Here is a 20,323-nt window from a genome sequence, read left to right as displayed (position 1 = left end):
TAAAAAAAAAAGCAAACTATCTTTAATATCTCCCAAATCCCATTTAGAAGCAGTTTCATAGAAACATCACTTTGATCGTGCAATAGAGGCTGGAGGAGGGGCAGGAGGAGGGAGGCCTGGCGCCAGGTCCTTGTGGGCAGACACAGAGGTGTCTCCCAGGGCCTCAGAAATTCTCCAGCAGGTCCAGGATCCGTTTCTGCTCGCTCTCCCGGAACTCCTGGTTCTTCCCGTCCCCGATGTTCTCTGCGTACTCTGCAGGGAGAGAGAGCACAGGGACACAGGCTTTGAGTGCCACAGCAACAAACAAAGGGCCACAACTCCTGCAGACACCACAGAGGAATCTACACCCACACTACTGCAAACAGCCACATGGGAATTAATGCAAGGAGCATTGATGGTTTTCCTGCCCATCCCCAGGGTTAAAGCTGTGCATAACAAACACCTGCTGACACTCAGTAAAGCTTTTGAGGCAGACAGACACAGAGAACTCCCTGCTCTGGCACAAGCAGACAGCAGCACCCAGGAGCACCCATTCCCTGGCATGGGAGTCATGGCGTTATGCCCAAGAAATGTCAACAGTACCATAAATCACTGCAAATCACTGGCTTCCCAGGTCCCTTTGGACACGGAGTGTCAGCAGGGAAGGTCAGGCGTGGTCTGTGACAACTGTCAATCATTCTCAGTCCTGGGTTTAACCTGCCTGCTGTGCAAGCATCCTGAACGAGGATTTTTGCCTAGGAGACCCCAATTCCTCCATCTACCCAGTGCTTTTAACCACAAAGAAGAAAAGCCACCAGTTCAAATTTAACTACAAACCAAACCACTTGTCATCAGGCAGAGGACACCAGACCCTGACCATGATTTTGCCCATCCATGCACACGGCCAAACACCACAGAACTAAACATTCCTTCTGTAGCTCTCCTCCCTGATATTCATTTGGAGCTGGCAGCTCTCATCCCCTACCAGCTCCCTCCTTCCTGCAACCAGAACCTGCATTTTCAAAGACGGTATAAAAAGAAAATATGAAAAGCAAGTTCTGAGCTGCAGAAGCAAGGAGCTGAACAAATCTGAGGAATCGGGAGCAGGCTGATGGTTAAGACAGCACTTCCCTGCCTCCGCCTGCTTGCATTCTTTCCCTTCTTCCAAACAAACAGAACAGCTTGTATTCAGCACTGAATGGTAAGTTGCTGCAGAAAGTTTGCTTTAATATTTATACATTTAGCACAGCTACACGCTCTGAGCTCCATCAAAGCCTTTGTTATAGGAGCACTGAAAGCAGTGAGGACAGGCAGAAGTTAGCTGATGTGGGAGTCTTCCCTCCTGTGTGTACACACTCTCTCTCTCTCTCTCTTTCCATGTAAAAGCAGTAGAGTTCTTTACCAAGCCTCTGGGAAAAATATTTTTAATATTTATAAACCACTTTGGTACCTGTAACATGAGCAGGTGGTAACACTGAGGTTTGCTCCAGGTGAACCTGAGCTGCCCACTGTCCCAGCAAAGGGACCAGATCAGGGCACCTTCTCTCAGTGTATGAGCTGCTCTCCACAGCTCTTAAAAGCAGCAGAAAGCTCCTGCAAGGAGGGATTCCTTGTAGCTCCCTGTGCATGGACTGATTGCTGAGAGGCAGCTCAGCCCTGCTGTGCGGGCCCTGGGCTGGGCTGGGCATCCAAACCTCAGGCACGAGATGATCCCAGTGCACAGGGATGGGGTCCCCTTCTTAGCTCAGGCTCCCCTGTCCCCTGAGGCAGTACCAGAGCCTGAGTACTGGGGCTGGTGGAGGAGCCAGCTCTGTCCCCAGCAGCCCCATCAGGGTAAGTGCCTCTGGAACATGGCAGTGGATGTGAGTGCTGGAGTTTATTGCAGTCCAAGGGCAACACTTCCCACCTGCAGTAGCCCAGGTGAGGGACAGCCATGGTTTCCAAGCCTGGCACAGCCAGCAGCTCTGCCCCCAGCTGTAAGGATGGCCAGACTGCTTGGACTGGAGCAGGGAGCCACTGAGTGCCACTAACGACACTGCCCTTCCTTTGTACCAGGAGATCACCCAAACAAAAACAAGACACAAATTCTTCTTATCTTGTCCAAAAGCTCAGCATTTCTCCTTCTAAACATCTAGGCTTTGTAAGACTAAAACCCCTGTTAATCTAAGGCAGAATGTTTACTGGGTTATGACAGCTGCTAATGCTCATTTGAAGCATTAGCAGCTTGAAGACACCAGATAAAACCCCCAGAACCAGGCTTAAAAAAGTAAATCTCCAACTGAGATTTTATGTATTTACTTTTTTATTTAAAATTCCACCACTTCACTGAGACTGCTAAAAAAAAATCAAATGTAAGCTGCTCCTGCCAACAGTTAACCAGAGCTTACACACTGCTGTAGCTACACAAAGGGAAAGGGCCCAAGATTGGTTTCTGCTTCATTAGACAAAATACAATGGTTACAGAACAGTAAAAATCAATTGGGAAATACTGAGGCCTGTAATGGATATTGGAAGCTCTGGAGCCTGCACAGATGGATGCACGGTGAGCCAGACTGAGCTCCATCCTCAGAGCACACTGACCCTTCCTTTGTGTTTACCTGTGCTAACAGGTTTGGGCTGGAATGTGCAGCAGACATTCCACATGCCCAGCTCCCAGTGTGCCTGCTCACCTGACACCAGTGTGAGGGGGGGCCCCAGCAGGAGCAGCTCTGACAGAGCTCCTGAGGTAGCCAGGATCAATGGCTAATCCCTCTGGATCAGTGAGGAACAGGGAGATTTGCCATTCCAGAGCCAAGTATCACTTCAGAGAAGCCTGTGCCTACTCCATTCCCAATGACAGATGGAGACCAGGCACCTCCCCAAGATACAGACACTGCTGCCATCCCCAATCCAGCCGCCATCCCCGAAACATCTCCCTAGCCAAGGTACACACCACTCAGTTGTTTTCTTCCAAAGCATAAACTAACTGTCCTGTTGCAAGAAATGCTTGATCTTCCAGAAAAAGGAAGTGTGGGAGGACTGGTCAGCCTGCAGAAATGCATTAATGAGCCTCCCGTTATTCCCTGCCCACTCCTCCCCCTTGAAAGCTCTACCATAAGAAAACAGTCTCGCTTCCTTGCTTGCATCGTAAGTAATTCTGAGCCACCCCAAGGGATCCATCAGCTGTCAGGTTGCCAGAGAAACATGGAGAATATGTAGGCCATAAAAATCAAACTAAAAACTGAGCACCTAATTAGTATGCAAAAACAGAAAATAAAAACTGAACAAGAGCAAAACACTGAACGAAAAGTAAAAATAAACCAGTCCTCATCTGTCCTGAGAGCAAGTTGGGAAGTAGCCTGGAAACATTCCAGCCAAGGCTCAAGCTCCTGAACTCTCAGTCACTTGCAATAGAGTCTTGTGCAGTTGACTCCAGTAAAGTTTTGGAAGCCCCTTGCTGCCCCTGCATCCCAGCAGCACACTGCAGAGTACCACACCCAAATCCCTGTTCCAACCCCTTGGCTTCCCTGGGAAGCTGTGTCCAGGGAAGTGACTCCTTCAGAGAAGCAGGTGCATGTCCCTGGTGCTGCTGCTGTTACAGGCTGGTGAATCTGTGCTGACTGTGCCTGTGGACACAGGTGTGTAACTACTGAAATGCTCAAATTTCAGAGCCAGACTGCAGCTGAGCCCAGTGCTGCCTCCCAGGTCCCACTGCAGGACTTCACAAGCATCCACTAAGAAATTTATCACTGAGGTTTTGATTATTGTCTCTAGAAGTCTCTAAAACTGGCAAGTTTAAGAGTTGAGGAGAGCTGCAGTCAGAGCCCAAACTCTGTACCCATCCCTGCATTATTAACAAGCCAACGTGCCCCTTCGGGCAGGGAACGTGCTGCTGCTGGGAGCACCCAAGCCAGCACGACCCTGAGCTTGCAACACCCAATATAAGCACGGAGAAAGTTTCACAATGCAAGTCACTGTCTGGGAAAGAAAGAATCAGATGAAATTTTAATGCAGCTGCCCTCCAATTCAGCTTGGTATGTAAGTCAACACCCCAGAGCCGTGACCATGAGATGTGCAAATCCAGCAAGGTGTGCAGACAACTCCCCCAGGGACACACAGCCCAGGGCAAGTGTGGGAATCTGAACAGGGACATGGCCATAGTCCACGTTGGAAAGGGGCAGTTTAGAGGCAGGAATTTTCAAGTATCAGAATTAAAATCAGAAAAGACATCGTATGCAGCCCCCCTGCTCACCAGCAGGCATTAACTTGCACTTCATTGCTAAAGACAAGGGCCAAAGAGATTGCCTATAGCTGCAGGTAATTTCACACTGTCAGAAAATCACTCTTGATTTTGTCATACCAGCCAGTCCTCTGATTCCTTTTCTCCTGCATATGAGAAGGGAGAAAACCGACAAGTTTTGCAGGAAATAAGCTGTGTGTACCTGCCATTGTTGAACTGGGGGCATGAAAAGCCCAGGAGAACATTGTTGCTCCCCAAGAAAGCAGAAACACCGAAATACAACCCACTATCCCAGAAATGCTGTCAAGCTTCCCTTCCCTCCAGAAGAAAAATAGACTCTTCTCCTCACACTGAAAACAACACAGCCCCTTTGGAGCAGATACATTCCATAAGGAAGCATCTTCTCCAGGCAGCTCCAGTTCCCTGCTGCTCCCACTAAGCCTCTTAGCTCCAAGGGGCCATGGGAAGAGTCTGAGTCCTGCCCTTGTCTCCCCCAGTTCCACTGGCTGCTGCTGCTGAAGGACAGCAGGCTGCAAAGGAGGGCTACAGCTCAAATAGGTATTGCTCTAATTCACCATGAGCATTAAAAATAACAAGCAGTACTTTAAAACTGGGATTGCAAATCACAACAGCTACATTTAAAAGCTATGGAGGATACTTTAATGCTATAATCCCTATTAATTTGACACTAAGAACAAGACAAATACACCACGGGTACTAATATGGTGCAGATGGTAAAGTGCAAGGCCATGTTAATGAAAGATGAGACTCCACTATTCTTCCCTCTAGCAGGCATGTACACTTCCCTTAAATATTTACTCTCACGTTAATGTCAGCAGTGAATTCCAGCCAGGCTGGAGCTGATGGAAGCGTGCAGTGATGTGCTGCTCTCTGACAGCAGCTACAGCAAGTGTCCTAACTCGGAGGCAAAGCAAAGCACACCACTAATCAGGGTGATTCCAGCCCTGCCAGGATCTCAGAACACTGCTCAGCTGCTGCCTGGAGATGCTCAAGAAGCCAGGGAGAATTACATGTGAAGGCTCATCCTGCAAAGCCATGACCAAGCTGTCCCTGGTAGCAAGGAGACACTTGCACAAAAATATCTCTACTCACCCTTCAGGATGTGTCGAACAATTTTAATGGAGCTGCCTCTCATGTTCAGGATCTGGTGGACTCTCTGACGAATCTGATGGGGAGTAGGACAGAGAAGAAAGAGATCTTCAACAGAAGTCCATACACAGCCCCACTTTGAGGGATAAACAGAGACCTGAACACCACAAAAACCAACTCAGTCTTGGCAGCCCTCAGCATATGCTCAGAAACACCCAGGAAGGTACATAGCACAGAAATAAGAAGCCACAGAATGCATTCACAAACCCCAATGTATTCACAGAGGAGGCAGAGATGCAGTATTTTGCACACATCAAGAAAAGCTGTAGCTGTGCTTTTATGAGACCTCCTGAGAGCAGGTCCCTTCCCCCTGCTCCCCCAGCAATGGCATCAACATGGCCTTTCCATTTCAAACCCTGACCTTGCTCACACAGATTATATGAATTTAGTGACAGCAATCAACTTCTGTCCCCACTAATGCCCTATCTGCTGCAACCTGATGGAGCTGTATGGAGACAAGTGCAATAAACAGGAGGTTTCCTCCCGAAAAGGAAATTAGAGAAACAATTACTCAACACAGCATTTGCAAAGATTTAGAGCCTAGTCTGCACCATGAATGGAAACACAGATGATCTGCCAACCTTGTAGGCAGCTTTACCTGGGGAACGTTGGCATTACAGATCTCTGCCATGATGTAACAGATGAGCTGCAGCACAAAGAGCCCAGCATCCAGACGACGGAGATAGAATTCATCTTCCATGTCATCATCTATGATCTCTCCTCGACGCACCATGTCCTGTAAAGCCACACAAAGGAAAGGTGTGAGGATTCTCTCAGAGCACTTCCCATTAGGAGTGGCAAAATGTTGGTGGAATTTGTGGTTTCTTAAGAATTGTTTTGTTCCCCCAAACATTATCAGCCATATATTTCTCGACAAAGTATTTTTAACAATTCGTTTAAATTCACAAAACATTTCATTCCCTTTTGAAGAAGTTTTGCCTTTGCTGGTCATGAAGTGTGTCGATCTGCAAGTCAAAATTTTAATTTAAACATACAAATCACATTTCTACATTGAGGGGTGAGAGTGTGTGACTATGGAACAGACCCATGTATCCGTGATTTACAAGTTCTTTCTCAGAATGGAACAAAACCTGCTCTTTTACTGGCCATCTGAGGGTGCTGTTCAGCAGTGCAGAACATGACTCCAGCACACTCTAAGAGCTATCAGGCTTCTAGCTTCATGATTGACTGATACATGAGAAAACATATCTGAAAATCCTGCACAAGGACAGATTTTCTATGCCCAGCCAGGCTCTTCACACTGTTTCTAAGGGATGCTGCCAGGGCAGACCCAGGACAGGGTTTTTTAGCCAAAGACTCCCATGGGAATGATGACCATCCATCCTTCTTCTGTATACATGAGTTTCACCAGAGAGACCTGCCCAGAGGAAGGCCAGAGGAAGAATGAAAGAGGCCATTCCATTCCATTCTATCCCTCCATTCCATTCCATCCCTCATGCCCAGAGAGCTCATCTTCAAAACACTGCCAAGAGCCACCCAGCAGCAAGCTCAGAACAGCCTTCTCTGAGCTGGCCCCAGGACGTGCCTGTGCTCCATCCTCATGGGGGCTGACAGGCCCAAACAACAGTGTCACATGTCACCTTCTGCATTTTGGGGTTTCTCTTCAGGATTTGTTCTTAAACAAAGGAAGCAGCTCTGTGATTTATTCTGCAGCCATTGGCAGGTGGGCGCACACCACCAGAGCAATATTTCCTCATTAGAGCCATCACCTGCGAGCGCTGCGCACCCGCAATGCTCCGCAGGACGCGCCTCCTCAGGTGCATGCGCTCCAGGAACCCAGTCACCAGCACCAAAGCTGACTGAGGACGCCAAATTTTGCTGTTCTGCCAAGCCAAGCCCTTGCACCTAGTGGTGAGCTGAGGGGCTTAGGTGTAAGAAGGAAAATGAGCCCTGTGCAACTGTCCCCAGAGGGGGGGAGCAATGGATGCTCCCTGGATAGAAATATGATGGAGCAACTTAGACAGCTGTTTCTCACTTCTTCTTGAAAGGAAGAGGAAAGCTTAGGTAGTGAAATACTTCTCCTTTCCTCCTAGAAATCCAGTCTGCTAGTAAAAGAATAAGTTTAGAAGGCAGTGCCTTCTTAATCGTTTGTGACATCAACTGCTTTGGCTACACTCAGATGTGACACTTTAGCATCAGATCCTGAAGACTCCAACACATGCATGACTGTCATTTACTCCAGGTTCTCAAAATCATAGGCACAGGCATGACTGGGCAAAGCCTGCATGTGAGCTCTTGCCAGTAAATAGAAAAATCTAATTTTGTGCAGAGAGTGACTTCCCTCACCCTAAATCCATGCCAAATGGCTCAAATCTGGTCTCTAAAGCTGAACAATGATGAGTCTGGCTAGTGAGAGAGCTGAACACTGACTGAATTATCTAAAAAAATACTCAAGAAAGACAACACACTCACTCCTGTACCACTGCTCATACTCTGCACTGCACACAGGCTCATTGGCTGCTCTGCTCAACAGTGCTAAATTCCTGAGCAGAAAAACATCCACAGGCCAGGACTCTGAATCTCCAGAGCAAGAAACAAAAGCCAGGTCTGCTCTGTATTCTGATCCGAGCACGGCGATCACAGGAGCTGGATCCAGGCAGCCGCGGTCTTGATTACACAGCAGAGGCGGCTCCAACAGCCCCTCTCAGCAGAGATTATTTTGTGCCAGTAAATTAAGCAGATATGAATTAGAAAACAAGTACAGTTTTAAGGTGCCTTTTCACAGTCCTTTTATTTTTTTAAAGAAACCACAGCCACCCTTTCAGTGCTAGTCTGCCTCCAGTACAGTACCAAGCAGCCCCTTTCCCACTTGGACTCTCTTTCAAAGCTGTCAGTCGCTAACCTCCAAATGAGCACTCAGGTGCCATTTCTAATCTGCCAGCAATATGTGCTGAGATGCCCCTTGCTGATGGGAGAAGACAGCAATAAGATGGGCTTCTGTGAAGCTAAAATGAGCTTCTCTCACACTAATGAGGCAGGACTGACAGGCCTCGAGGTGTCAAGTAGAGACTCCAAGCCTAAAGATGCAATGGATGTCCCAGTGCTGTACCAAAAATCACATTGCTCCACACAGGCACTGGAGGAGATTTCTGCATCCTCCTCCCTCCTCATCTATCACTCACCTTCCAGCACACACTGCACAGCTGGGCAGAGCAAAAGGATACTGATCAACAACAAAGAACACCTCCAGGATCCTGGTTTTACACCCTCACCATGTGAACAGCCAATCCAGGTGGACGGAAATGAGCATGTTCCAAATAGCTGTGCACCAGAACAACCACCACAACGTGTCTTTCACTTTAAAGATGGAGTCTCTCCCCTTACTACTTTCAGTCTGTATTATTGGGGAGAGCTGAGGGATGCAAGACATGCTCAGGAAGGGCCTTCAGACCACAGGCTAAGAGCCACACTCACAGCCATCATGTCCTGCCCTCAGCACAGCTCCAAACAATTCAGTCTTTCTACACCAAACTGAAAGGATGGGTTGACACAAATCCCCACCTGTTATCCCCACCTGTGGATACCACACTCATCCTAGGAGTTCCACCTCTTCCTTTCAAGGATGGAGTGGCTGAGCTGTACCACAATTAGCATGTAATTTGTAAGTCATTATAGCACAAAGTGTCTGGTGAGAATATTTTATTGAATAAACCTGATGAGCATAATTTTCCGTGGAACTATAAAAATATTAAACTATCTCTTGTCATTTCCTACCATCTTTAGAGATCATCAAGGCTATTGCTGCCACCCATAATTATACCTCATTTTAGAGAGAGGTAAAGGCCACAGGATGTTGCACCATTTCCTACAGAAATAATTAAAGAAATTGAGAGGAGAACAAGATATTTTCATTAACTAAAAACTCTGGGAAAAGTGCTAAGATAGGCATCAGGTGTTGGAGACAATGCTCTCATGGACTTTGCTCCTGGGTTTCCCATGGCAATTAGGATAATCACCAGGTTATCACCTCTGAGCCTTTCTGAACAGATTCCACTGAAGCAAACAAGGGGGTAACACTAAGAAGAGGTTCAATGACCTTATCCTGTTTCACAGTCCAAATCAGGGTGCAGATTATTACAACTGTTCCTCCTCAAAACAGCTGGCTTCAGAAACTCCTCCCCTCCCTCCCACCCTCAACTACTCCCCTACCATCACTGCCATGGGCTGAAAAGCAGGGCTATAAACCAAATCACTAAAATAAGCCAAGCTAAAAGAAATAAAAAGGAGAAGTACAAGAGCAGAAACTTCTTATGCCAGCTGCACTACTAAAGATAAAGCACTCAGTCATTCCTTGTGTAAGCAGCTTTTCACTCCTTGTAATGCAAGACTTACACCAGGATACTCTGTCCATCAGACTCAGATCTCACTCTTGTCAGTGTAGGCTGAACCTGTAAAATCTCACCAAGTATAATTTTTCCATAGGGCAGGGAGAAAGGTGAGGATCTGTATACCAGATTTTTGGGGTACTATGTCCTCTACTGCAAGGGAAAGGTCAAAAGCCCCCCCCCAGTGACAGAACACCATTTCTAAAGTGTTCATACAATCCATCTCAGTGATTCATGTGCCACAACAAGGAACACTAAAGTGTCCCATAAATCCTGTCACAGCCAGACAGTGCCATGATGTGACAGACAGAATGATGGCTTTTGCCTGTTTCTGTGAGGGGAAAACACTTGAGCAACTTCAGATCCCAGGAGACCATGTCCCACTGACCATCTGATGATGCTACAAAATAAAACAATAATTCTCCAAAAGTGTTCCAAGCTAGGAATGAACTTGAATATCATATTTTATACATGTTGTGGTCAATATGTTGCACCCATGAGATGCTTCCGCCAAATCCTATTATTAGTTCTAACAGAAGGTAAAGGATTGAGGTCCATTTATTTTGGATACAGGAGGAGAATTTGACATTCCTTAGTTTTACTTCTCTTATGTATTTAGTAGACATGAATGGGTTATTATTAATTGAAAAGCTTCCACAAAACTGTCTTCACACTCAAATTCCCTCCACTCCTGCTTTGTGGTGGCTGTTTGCTACAGATGTTAATGTTTGCAGGCTGCTCCAGGGTGTTCCTGGATAAAGGGCACATACCCTCGCTCTGCATGTGGTATTTTAGGGCTCTGTACAAGCAGCTCCAACATATTACAAGCTTCAACTGAAAAAATCCTATCTGGTTTTTGAGTTCTAAAACTCCCACCCCAACACCAAAACATAAAGAATAAATAATTTCTCGCCCTGTCCTGAGGAGGAAGCACAGAGCACGGAAGGAAAGCAGGAAAGGGTAAACGCTGTTTTCCTCCAGGCCACCGCTCAGTGGTGCCACTGCTGCTGCCCATATGGAGCCTGAGTGCTGGCAGCAAAAGCAGCTCCATTCATCACTCACTCCCATGCCTCTTTGAGCAGCAGCAGTGCCCCGCTGCCCTCGGAATGTTTGGCAGTGCCTGGAGAAGCAGCCTTGGCAGTGGGCAGGCAGCTGTTTGTCGGGGCCTGGCGGGGAGCTGCTGCCCGTGGCACGCAGAGCGCGGCGTGCGTGACGGCAGCTGCAGCCATTGCTCTCCGTCAGTGCTAATCAATCTCACACCCTCCCCAGCACTGATACAGATAATCTTGTGGGAAGCTGGCCAAGCTGGCTAACAGCTCTGCAAGCTGCTTCCTGACTCCAGCCGCTCGTTCCCTTTCAAAAGGTCTGTTCCAGCCTCAGTTCCAAGAAAGTGCTGTGCGGTACCAAGGCTCGTGTCAGTCAAACGTTCACTGCTGGTGTGCAGAGAGCACACAGCCCTTTGGCTGCTCCTCAGCCAACTCATCAACACAGGCACTTTCTCATTGCTGATCACAACTCTGCAGACCAGGGTAGGAGGCCTCACACATTATCATGTAATTGTCTCTCTGCATTTCACCTGCTCTCCATCTGCCAAACCAAGTGGACTGCAGCCAGGTAAAAGTGAAGGCAAATTGAAGCACAGACAGACTTAGGTACTTCTAGTAAAATTCACTCTAAGAGACAGCCAGAAGCACTTGTAGAGAAATTCTTGGCCCACTTTATCTGAGGTTACCTGGAACTTGGAAAGTGAGGCAACAGGAATTAAGAGGAACAGCACAGGTATGAGGGCACACCTGAGAACAGTGACTGGCTGGGCCGAAGTCCTGTACAGATGACATGGCTGTGCAGAGGTGTTACAGACATGACCTGGCAAAACTTAAGCAATACATACATGTTTCTCTCCATCAATCTTCTTATCAGCTGCCTGCATTGCATCCAGGTACTTAAAATACAGTTCCATCAGCCGATCAACCTGCAAGGGCAGAAGAGAGAGACATAAACAAGAAAAAAGAGCAATGCAATCATCTTTAATCCTTCCTGCAATTTTGTTTTCCTCTCAGCTTCAGCCTTCACAAAGCAACAGGCAGCTCTGTCCCTCCTGGGAAGGAACATGTTACAGAAGGAGGGTACAAGTGCTGGTTGGATGAGCACGCTGGGGCTGCAGGCTTTTGGATGTCATCCTATATGGGAATACGGTCCCATCAGTGCCAGATAAATGGCAGCAAACAGGCACGTGTCCCCAGCTCACTCTCTGTGCTGTGGTCCTCCAGGCTCCTGGTTTCCCCAGTGGACTTGTCTATCTGTGCTGGATGTTCCAGCTCTCCCACTCTCCTCTGAATTGTGTTAGGGCAGCTGAAATCCTGTCTAGTAATTATCTACAATTGGTAGAACAGGTTATGAAAAACACCTTTAAAACACACTAATGAGGAATGCTAAGGAACCAGTATTTTCCCAGTGGCAGAATTTAGAAATCCCTTGGGATCCCTCGTTTGCAAAAGCTATTTCTTTTCTGCAAAGCTTTGATCTATCCACCACCATGTAAATATTTTGGGAAGAATTTCCCAGAGCAAACACCGCTAAAATGAAACATTCTAGGAGAAGAGTGGAGAACATTAAATGTGTACCATAGCAACTGCTAAACTCTCTGCAAAAGAGCTTCACCAGACACACTGGAACCTTTCCACACTGTCCTGATCTCAGAGCCAGCACAATGTAATACTGCAGATTGTCTTCTAGGGCCAGGTTTCAGCAGAGACACAACCCAGGACAGAATTGCTACTACCATAGGCAAGGGCACCAGAAAACAAGAGCACAGGGGACGTGGAGGCCATGCACTGAATGTCCAGTTTTGCAGTTTGTAGATACAATGTGAATGAGAACAAAGGTCTGTGACAGCAGAAGTCTCTGCAGGCAGGTACAAGGATGGTTTTGTGTAACTCAGCGAGCCCACCAGGCACCCTGGGCAAGAATCCTCCCAACCTGGCAGCCCAGAGACTGAGACACATTCAGCACTCACCTTCTCACTGTCATTCTCTGTGAATTTATTCAGTAACCGTGTCCTCTGCTGCCCTCTCAGGTTTCGCAGAAGGGAAGCCAGGATGGAACAGACATGTTCTAGAAATACAAAATGAAAATTGCAGGCTGAGATCAGGAAGAGGAGCTTATTTCCCTCTGTAACAAGCCATTAAATTCACTATTAACACTCCAGCACGTAGCTGTTGATAAGCAGAACCCTGGTTCCTTCCCATCATGGTGAGAGGAGAGAGAGCAGCAGTGAGAGCCACAAGCCATGTCTGCAGGGAGCAGAGACAGCTCCTCATTCCAGCCCTTCCAGTGAGGTCTCCTCCTCCTCTGCCTCAGGGACCTAAAGCACCTTACATAGTGCACAAGTTTCACTCTGGTTTTCTCCTCTTTTGTGCCTAAAGGAGCCCTGGCCAAAACCAGCACCCAAATGACCCTCAAGTCACCAAAGCAGGGACAGCTACTGAAATGAGAGCTGGAGAAAGGGAATAAGTGCACTCCTGCAGAGACTGAAGAGGTATAAGCTAGTGGAAAAATTCTCAAGCCAACCACTTTCATTTAAAGAAAGTCCCATCAATGAATATAAATGGGCCACAACAAACCAGAAACGACCAAATAAACATGTTTACAGCCTTCTCAATTGCACTTGGGGGTCATATTTTTCAGCACAAACCAAGGAGACAAGTAAAATTCAAGGCTGCAAGCCCACAGGGGACACCTGTGTCAATGTCTCACCACTCTGAGAGGAGCCACTCTCCTCAAGCCCAAGCACAGCAGTGCAAAGCAAAGGAGAAGGGCTTGAATCTCTTTCCCTTTCCAAACCAGTCAGTACAACTTCCTACCTGCATGACTGCATAAAGCACAGACCTGCTGGTTTAGCCACCCCAGCTTTTCCAAGATGTCCTCACTGTAATCTTGCTGATTAAGACTAATGAAAATTAATGGCCATAAACAGTTCCTCAGCCATGGTGGTAGGGAGCAATGAGGCCTCAAGATTTGACATTTTCAGAGGGGGAAACACAGTGTGCAGAGGAGAGGGATCACCATCTCACTGCTGTCACCATGCATTTCCTCAGCACTGCCCAGCCCAGAGCCACGAGCAGCCCTGATTGATCAGTCCAGCACAAAGAACCAGTGTTTGCTGGGAACTCCTGTTCCCAACTGCCTGGGCCCTGGATGGTGAAGGCATGCAGGCTGCCTGGCCAGGGTGCCTGTGCTCCCTGCTGCACGGATTATCTGCATCCTGCACAAGGGCAGCACCAGGAGAGGCTGCACAGGCACACCAACACCCTCCATTTCATTAGCTGCTTATAAATGGAGCTTCCTTTTCGAAACAGATTTCTGCCTGAGGTGGTGTCAATTTTTCATGTTCCAAGGAGATTGGGAGCGTGGCTGGCAGGAGGAGCAGGCAGATAACAGGTTTATCGGGCGGCCGCACCGTGTGGCTGCTCCGTCATTCCGACAGCCCCACGGGGCTGAACAATGGCTCCGGGGGTGTCGGAGCACGCTCCCACTGCACACAAACTGCTACTCCACAAAAAGCTACACCAAATTAACTGTTGACATTAAAAGCACTGTAAAAACCTTCAAGTCCTGGCAAGTTTTCATTTTCTTAAGGCAAACGACATTCAAGAAAATGAAGGATTTTTTCCCCATATACGCCAACATATGCTCTGCTGGTTTAGGAATAAGTCAGCATTCCGTATGTCACACTACTTTTTCCCCCAACCTTCTTTTTTTGGAAGTGTTGATGCAGCATTTTAGTAGCAGTATTCTCACCAATGATCTATCTTCATTGCTTTTTTTCCAATATTCCTTTACTAGGAAATGTATTTTAGCCATCATTTTTGCTTTGGTGGTTGTATGCAGATATTTATCCATTTTATCAATAAAATCTTTAAAACTACTGACAAGTCTAAAGGAGCTGACACAGAGGTTTTGAGAACAAGGTTATTCTTTCAACATATCACTGCAGAAAATCCAGGAAATATTCAGTTGCCTAGTCAAAATGTTCAAAGAAATATTTTACAGAAATATTTCTGAACTATCTAAACTGGTTTTTTATCAGCTTCCTGAAAAATAACACACTAGTGTGTTTTATGTCACACCCCAAAATCAAGGTTATGCCTGATAACGCAAGTCCTGGCCCAATAAATACCAACATTCACAGGCAAGGACACTGACCAAAATGAGGACAAAGCTTGATGGAATGAGAGGCTGAGTCCATGATTCAGTGGATTAAAGTGTTTGCACAGCCATGGGAAGGGAGAAACACTAACCTTGGGGTGCAGGTTCCCACAGATGGGGGTCTCACCATTTTACCATGGACTGATCCAATCTCCATCTCACATGGGCAACATTTTAAAAGCTGTAATCACAATATTTACTCAGGGTTGGATCTCCTTTGGGAAATGGTGAGTAGCTGATGCTGTTTTGAGTCCCCAGAACACAGAACCTGCAGCTGCCTGGCTTTGATCTCAGTGCAGACAGAGGCCATGAGCTGTGCATTGCCCCAGGGTGAAGCCACAGGCAGCCTCCCTGCTACGGAATATTCTGGGAGCTTCTCCATAGGAATGTAACACTCAGCCAAAGTCCACATCCCCTGCACAAAAGGCATCACTTCCAGGGAGGGCACAGACAAGGCCAGAGGCAGAGGTTGCAGAAGAGCCCTATTTCAAAGAATGAATAAATGTGATTCCTTTGAGAGGCAAACACCAAACCAAGCTGTGCTGAAGCACCACAAAGGTGCCTCCACAGAAATAACAGGTACCAGCTGGCAGCTACTACACATCAAGAACAACTTTTTTCATGCAAACATCCCAAAAATCCCCTAAATTCATGGATGGGGGAAGATGGAAGGCTTCTCTCTCACCAACCAGTAGCACTGCTGCTGCCCCAGGGCTGGCTCACCTGCAAGCCCTGCCACTCCCCATCATCCCAATCCTGCAGGGCACCATCCCAGACACACCCCTGGCTCCAGGAGATCATATTCCATGTGCTTCCTGCAGCAGCACCAGGGTCCTGCTTGGCCCAGCATCACCTCAAGCTCTTGGGAGCCTTTCCCTCTCCAGACAGGCACAGAGACTTCAGCATGCAAGCAGTGTTTAAAACACCCTAATTAGATCGATCTTGACTTCAGCTCGGCGTGTTGGAATACAGATTAATCTATTCCATGGCTGGCACTGGCAGCTGCAACAGCAGGAGGTCCTGTCAAATCAAGCTGTAACACTACACTCCTCTGCCTTTATTATCCCCACCCCCTGCTTTTTTTTTTTTCTTTTTATATCTCATTATAATGGACATCTGCCTGGCAGGGGAGGAAGCTCAACAGTGAGGAAGAGGAGGCAAGCATCATCCTGCAGGAAGGGGACAGTGGGCAGTTCTGGATGCCAGGGACAGCAGCCCATTGGAGGCTAAGCAGGATGATCTGGTGAACCCAGCAGAACACATTTAAGAGGCTTCTGTCTTGTAAAGAACACTTAAAATAAAATGTAGTTTCTAATTAGAAGCAGGAAAATACTAGAAAAAAAGCAAGCCAGCTCTTTGAGATAGTCCTACCCCTCCTAGGCACACAACTCTGTGGCTTCAGGGCTGCTTCAGGGAAACCTGGATGAGCCCACTGGTCCATGCCAGCATTACAGGTGGCACTGGGACATGCCATTCCAGTGGTGTAGCATCGGATAACCTGACTTGTTGCCACGTGCATTAATAATCTACCTTTCAGAAGAGTAACCCACTCAAGTATCACTGCATTTTGCCAAGAAAAATCTTATCTTAAAATACTGAAAACAAGCAAGAAACACCCATTTTACGGATGGGTGAAGGGGGGCCTGGGAGGGTTGGAAAAGCTCCACATGCAACAGCCCTGGTAAGCTGGATCCAGTCATCAAGCTGAATGTAAAAGAAAATTCTTTCTATTGACTGAGAAAGTTTATTTTTCTGATGTTCTTGCAACAGAGCACGCTCACTTTAATTGAGATAAATTTAACTCTGTTCTCAGCATCATGGCTCACTCAAATCACAGGTTCCTGTCGGAGGGTGATGGTGAAATAACAAATTGGCATAATAAAGTTCTGCTTAAACAGACTGATGCCTTCCCTGGGTGCTCACTCCTCAAGACCACCAAAAGAAAAACATTTTCTGCTGGCTGGCAGAGGGTGCTCAGTTAATACCAATAACTCCTTATCAGGCCATGTTTCTGCTGCTGCCTTTTCACTTCCCCACGCCCAGGGAACCTGGTTCTAAGGCAGACATTCATTCCAAGGGCTCTGCCTGCCTTTAGTGCATGTCACAAAGGACTAAGAGTATATTTACTAAGAAATGGGTTTTGTTGTTGTTTTTAAAGGGAGGGTGTAGCTGAGGATCTCCAAAAGAGGCTTTGTTATTGATAGAGGGCAAACAAGCAAAACACCCCAGCAATAGGAATTCTCCTTTGGAAACTAGCTGAACTAATTCTCAGGTTATCAAATTAAGCATTCCTAAGTAAAACCGACATCTAAGACAAGAGAAGGCTTTTAAATGAAGATGAATTGGACAAACATCCTTTTATAGTTCATTACACTCTCCAAGTGAGCAAAACTCGGCTGCAAATAACCATCCTGAGAAAGAGCAAGAGGATATACAGCCTGTCGAGCCAGCTATGATTGCTTCACTACAGTCTCTCTAATTCAGGAGGAATTTGTGTGTTTTCTCCATTTTTAGCTCACTGAGACTGTTCAAGAATTTTAAACCAGCATCCAATGCTGTGACTCGACTGTGCTGAGAGCTGCTGCACCCTCATGGACAGGGGGACACCCCAACTCTCAGCTCTGCAGCAGGAAGGTTTTTGGAATGTAGATGCTTATATAGCAACTCCCACTTTTTAAAAGCCACAACACAAGTGTTATTTAAAATCTTACCCTCTATTTATGCCAAGAACCACCCAGAGGCAGATTTCTGTGCACTCCCTGCAATCACAGACATTAAAGGGACACTGCCGTTCAACCAGCTCACAATACACAACCACAACACCTCCTACACAGCCAGGCTGGTTCTCTTTGTGGCTGTCCAACCCAGCTGGGCACTCACATGAGTACTGCAAATCCACAGACACAGGAAAACTCTAAGCCATTTCTGTCTTCAGCTGCAAAATATTTCTGCTTTGAGTTGCTTCACTGCCTCAGAAAAAGGGAAATTGCTTCCAACGAGTTTTTCTCCCAAATCTAATATCCTAATATAATGATCTGTACAAACACAGGCAAAATTCAAGTGTAGATAATGTGCACTCAGTTAGACACCACAGGCCCAATCTTCAGGCTCAGATCATCCATAAAGATGGTTAAGAAATTTTCCCTTTCTTTTTTCCTAATTACATAGTGTACATAAAGCATAAATATGTGCAGTTTGGATTTAAATTGTTCACAGGCTCCCTAGAGTAAAATAATTTTTAAACACTGACAGTGTTTAAAATGTATCTAACCAGCACTGACACCTTTATGCTAGCATTTAGAAAGGAAGAAATACATTACAGAGAAGTTACTTTTATCAAATTTAATTTGGATTATAAATTTCTGCAATAAATAAAAGCTCAGCAAGTCACATTGAGATTTTTTTTCACTGGGGTATTTATTATTTTGTCACATTCAGAATACCGCCTTAGAGACAATAAAACAAACATGGTTTTATAGACTATCTCTTATGTAAATAGCAACGCTGATATAAAATAAAGACAAGGGGATATTTTCCTACAACCATCAGACAGATGCAGAAGATTTGGTGCTCTGGAAATTGAGCACTGGATGTCCTGGGAGAGGTGAAGTACCTGGAGCCACAGTGGGTGCCAGGAGCCCCAGCCTGGTGCCACTTCAGCCACTGCACACAAAGGGACAGAGGGACAGGCAGGACAAACCCTTCAGCAGAGCTGTTTGGTGCCTCACCCAGTGCTGGAGCATTTTTGCAAGACTGGCCTTTAGGCAGCTGTAATTAGGGCCCAGGTTTCAGAGCCCACTGAGGATTTTGTGCTTTACAGCACAGCCTGGGGTGCCCAGCCCAACACCATCCCAGCAGCAATGCAGAGAGGGCAAGCACAGCCCAGCTCCTCAGAGCTGCTTTAAAGAAATACTGATGCCACTGCTGCAAAGCCATTCCAAAGAATCCTTTAAAGGAATCTCTTCCTCCATTTGGCATTCACATGAAAGCTCTCCTAATACAACATTGCTCTAATTAATTTTTTAAAACAGATTGAACACAGGATAAAGTTTTTATAAGAAAAGATGCGGACTGAACATGAGAGTTCCTTTTGATCAATAAAAAAAAAAAGAGATAAGCAAAAAGCAGCATGTTCCTAGGACCAGAACAGCACAGAGGGAACCAGTTCCATCGTGCCACACCTGCACCATTTCCCTTAAAGCCAGAGGCACCCAGGAGCCTGTGCCAGGGTCCCCCCAGGAGCAGCTAGAGCATGGCTGGGGCAACACTGAGCAGAGTAAAGCACACACTGTGCTCCTTACACCGTGTCAGGACAACGGCGTGACAGGCCCCAGGGAACCCTGCTGAACATCTCTATTACCTCCTGTCGTTAGAAATTCAGGAACTCACCTGCCCACTGATGCAAAACAAAGAAAATTGGACTTACTACCACAGCCTTTTAGGGAGAGTTTATTTTAATAGAACTGATTTCTGGACTCATCTTAATGTTCTCCATTTCTTTAGCATGATAATGAGACGGAGATGTGATACAAAGCCTGTTTGCATGGATCACTTTATTCTCCTGAGGCCAGATTGCCTTTTCATGCTATCACAGAAATAGTCAGGAACTGACCCTGTCAGGGCTTTCCAGACTAATCTTCACAGCAGCCAGGACTGCCCACAGGTATCAACTGCAGTCTCCAGAAGAAGCAGATGAGACAGAGATTAGCTCACTTTCCAAAACTGAAAAATTAAGTCACTGGCATGAGCCACAGACTCAGACCTCTACCCAGAACCTCCCATTCCAGCTTTCTCTCAATAAGAAGAATTAAACAAACTTCACTTTCACACTGCAAATGAAAATTTCTAAACTTCTCCTAAATCCATTGAAGCATAACTGTGTATTTTATTACATAAACCTGCAATTTTATTACATAACCTACAGAAACCAAACCTAGCTCAGCAAGTCCGTTGAATAAACCCCAGACCACAATTTCCCCCTCACCATTATCCATCCAAGATGAGCAACACAAGGCAGATAAAGTGACCAGAACTGTCAGCAGGTGTGTGAATTGCTCTGGGGTTGGCTGACAGGTGAGCCCCTGCTCTCCACCTGTGCCAGGAAAGCAGCCACTGCCACACATGTCCAGCCATGCCACTGCCCATTCCTTGTCCTCAGGAGGGAGAACAAGCAGCTGTGCCCAGCTCAGCAGCTCTGCCAGAGAAAGGAGCTGCTCAGTCCCAGCCAGGGCCTCAGAGAGCTCTGCAGGGACAGCACCTCCCTCCTGGCCTTGGGAGAACACCTGAGTCCCACCTGAGCTGCCAGGACAGTCCCAAAGCAGGGGATTTGGGTTTCAAGCTCCCATGTTTTTGCAATTTCCTTCCACTTTCCCTTGGCTTGCTGCAGGAGTTCAGGATGGAT

At 46.7% G+C, this 20,323-nt stretch overlaps 1 protein-coding gene across 1 annotated transcript in view; it reads right to left on the bottom strand.

The window, feature by feature from the left end:
* Positions 1 to 20,323, bottom strand: part of CTNNBL1 (catenin beta like 1) — a 47,346-nt gene continuing 27,023 nt past the window's right edge. The window contains exons 12-16 of the mRNA XM_077187311.1: positions 12,731 to 12,828; positions 11,606 to 11,686; positions 5,967 to 6,104; positions 5,312 to 5,384; positions 1 to 252 (exon numbers count right to left, since the gene is read on the bottom strand). Coding sequence (XP_077043426.1) covers positions 164 to 252; positions 5,312 to 5,384; positions 5,967 to 6,104; positions 11,606 to 11,686; positions 12,731 to 12,828 — 479 coding nt within the window. The 3' untranslated portion in view covers positions 1 to 163. The remainder of the gene's footprint in view (positions 253 to 5,311; positions 5,385 to 5,966; positions 6,105 to 11,605; positions 11,687 to 12,730; positions 12,829 to 20,323) is intronic.

The sequence above is a fragment of the Agelaius phoeniceus genome, chromosome 17 (genome assembly GCF_051311805.1).
Source record: "Agelaius phoeniceus isolate bAgePho1 chromosome 17, bAgePho1.hap1, whole genome shotgun sequence".
NCBI lineage: Eukaryota > Metazoa > Chordata > Aves > Passeriformes > Icteridae > Agelaius > Agelaius phoeniceus.
The sequence above is the reverse complement of the archived record's forward strand: the minus strand, read 5'-3'. Positions and strand labels throughout refer to the sequence as shown.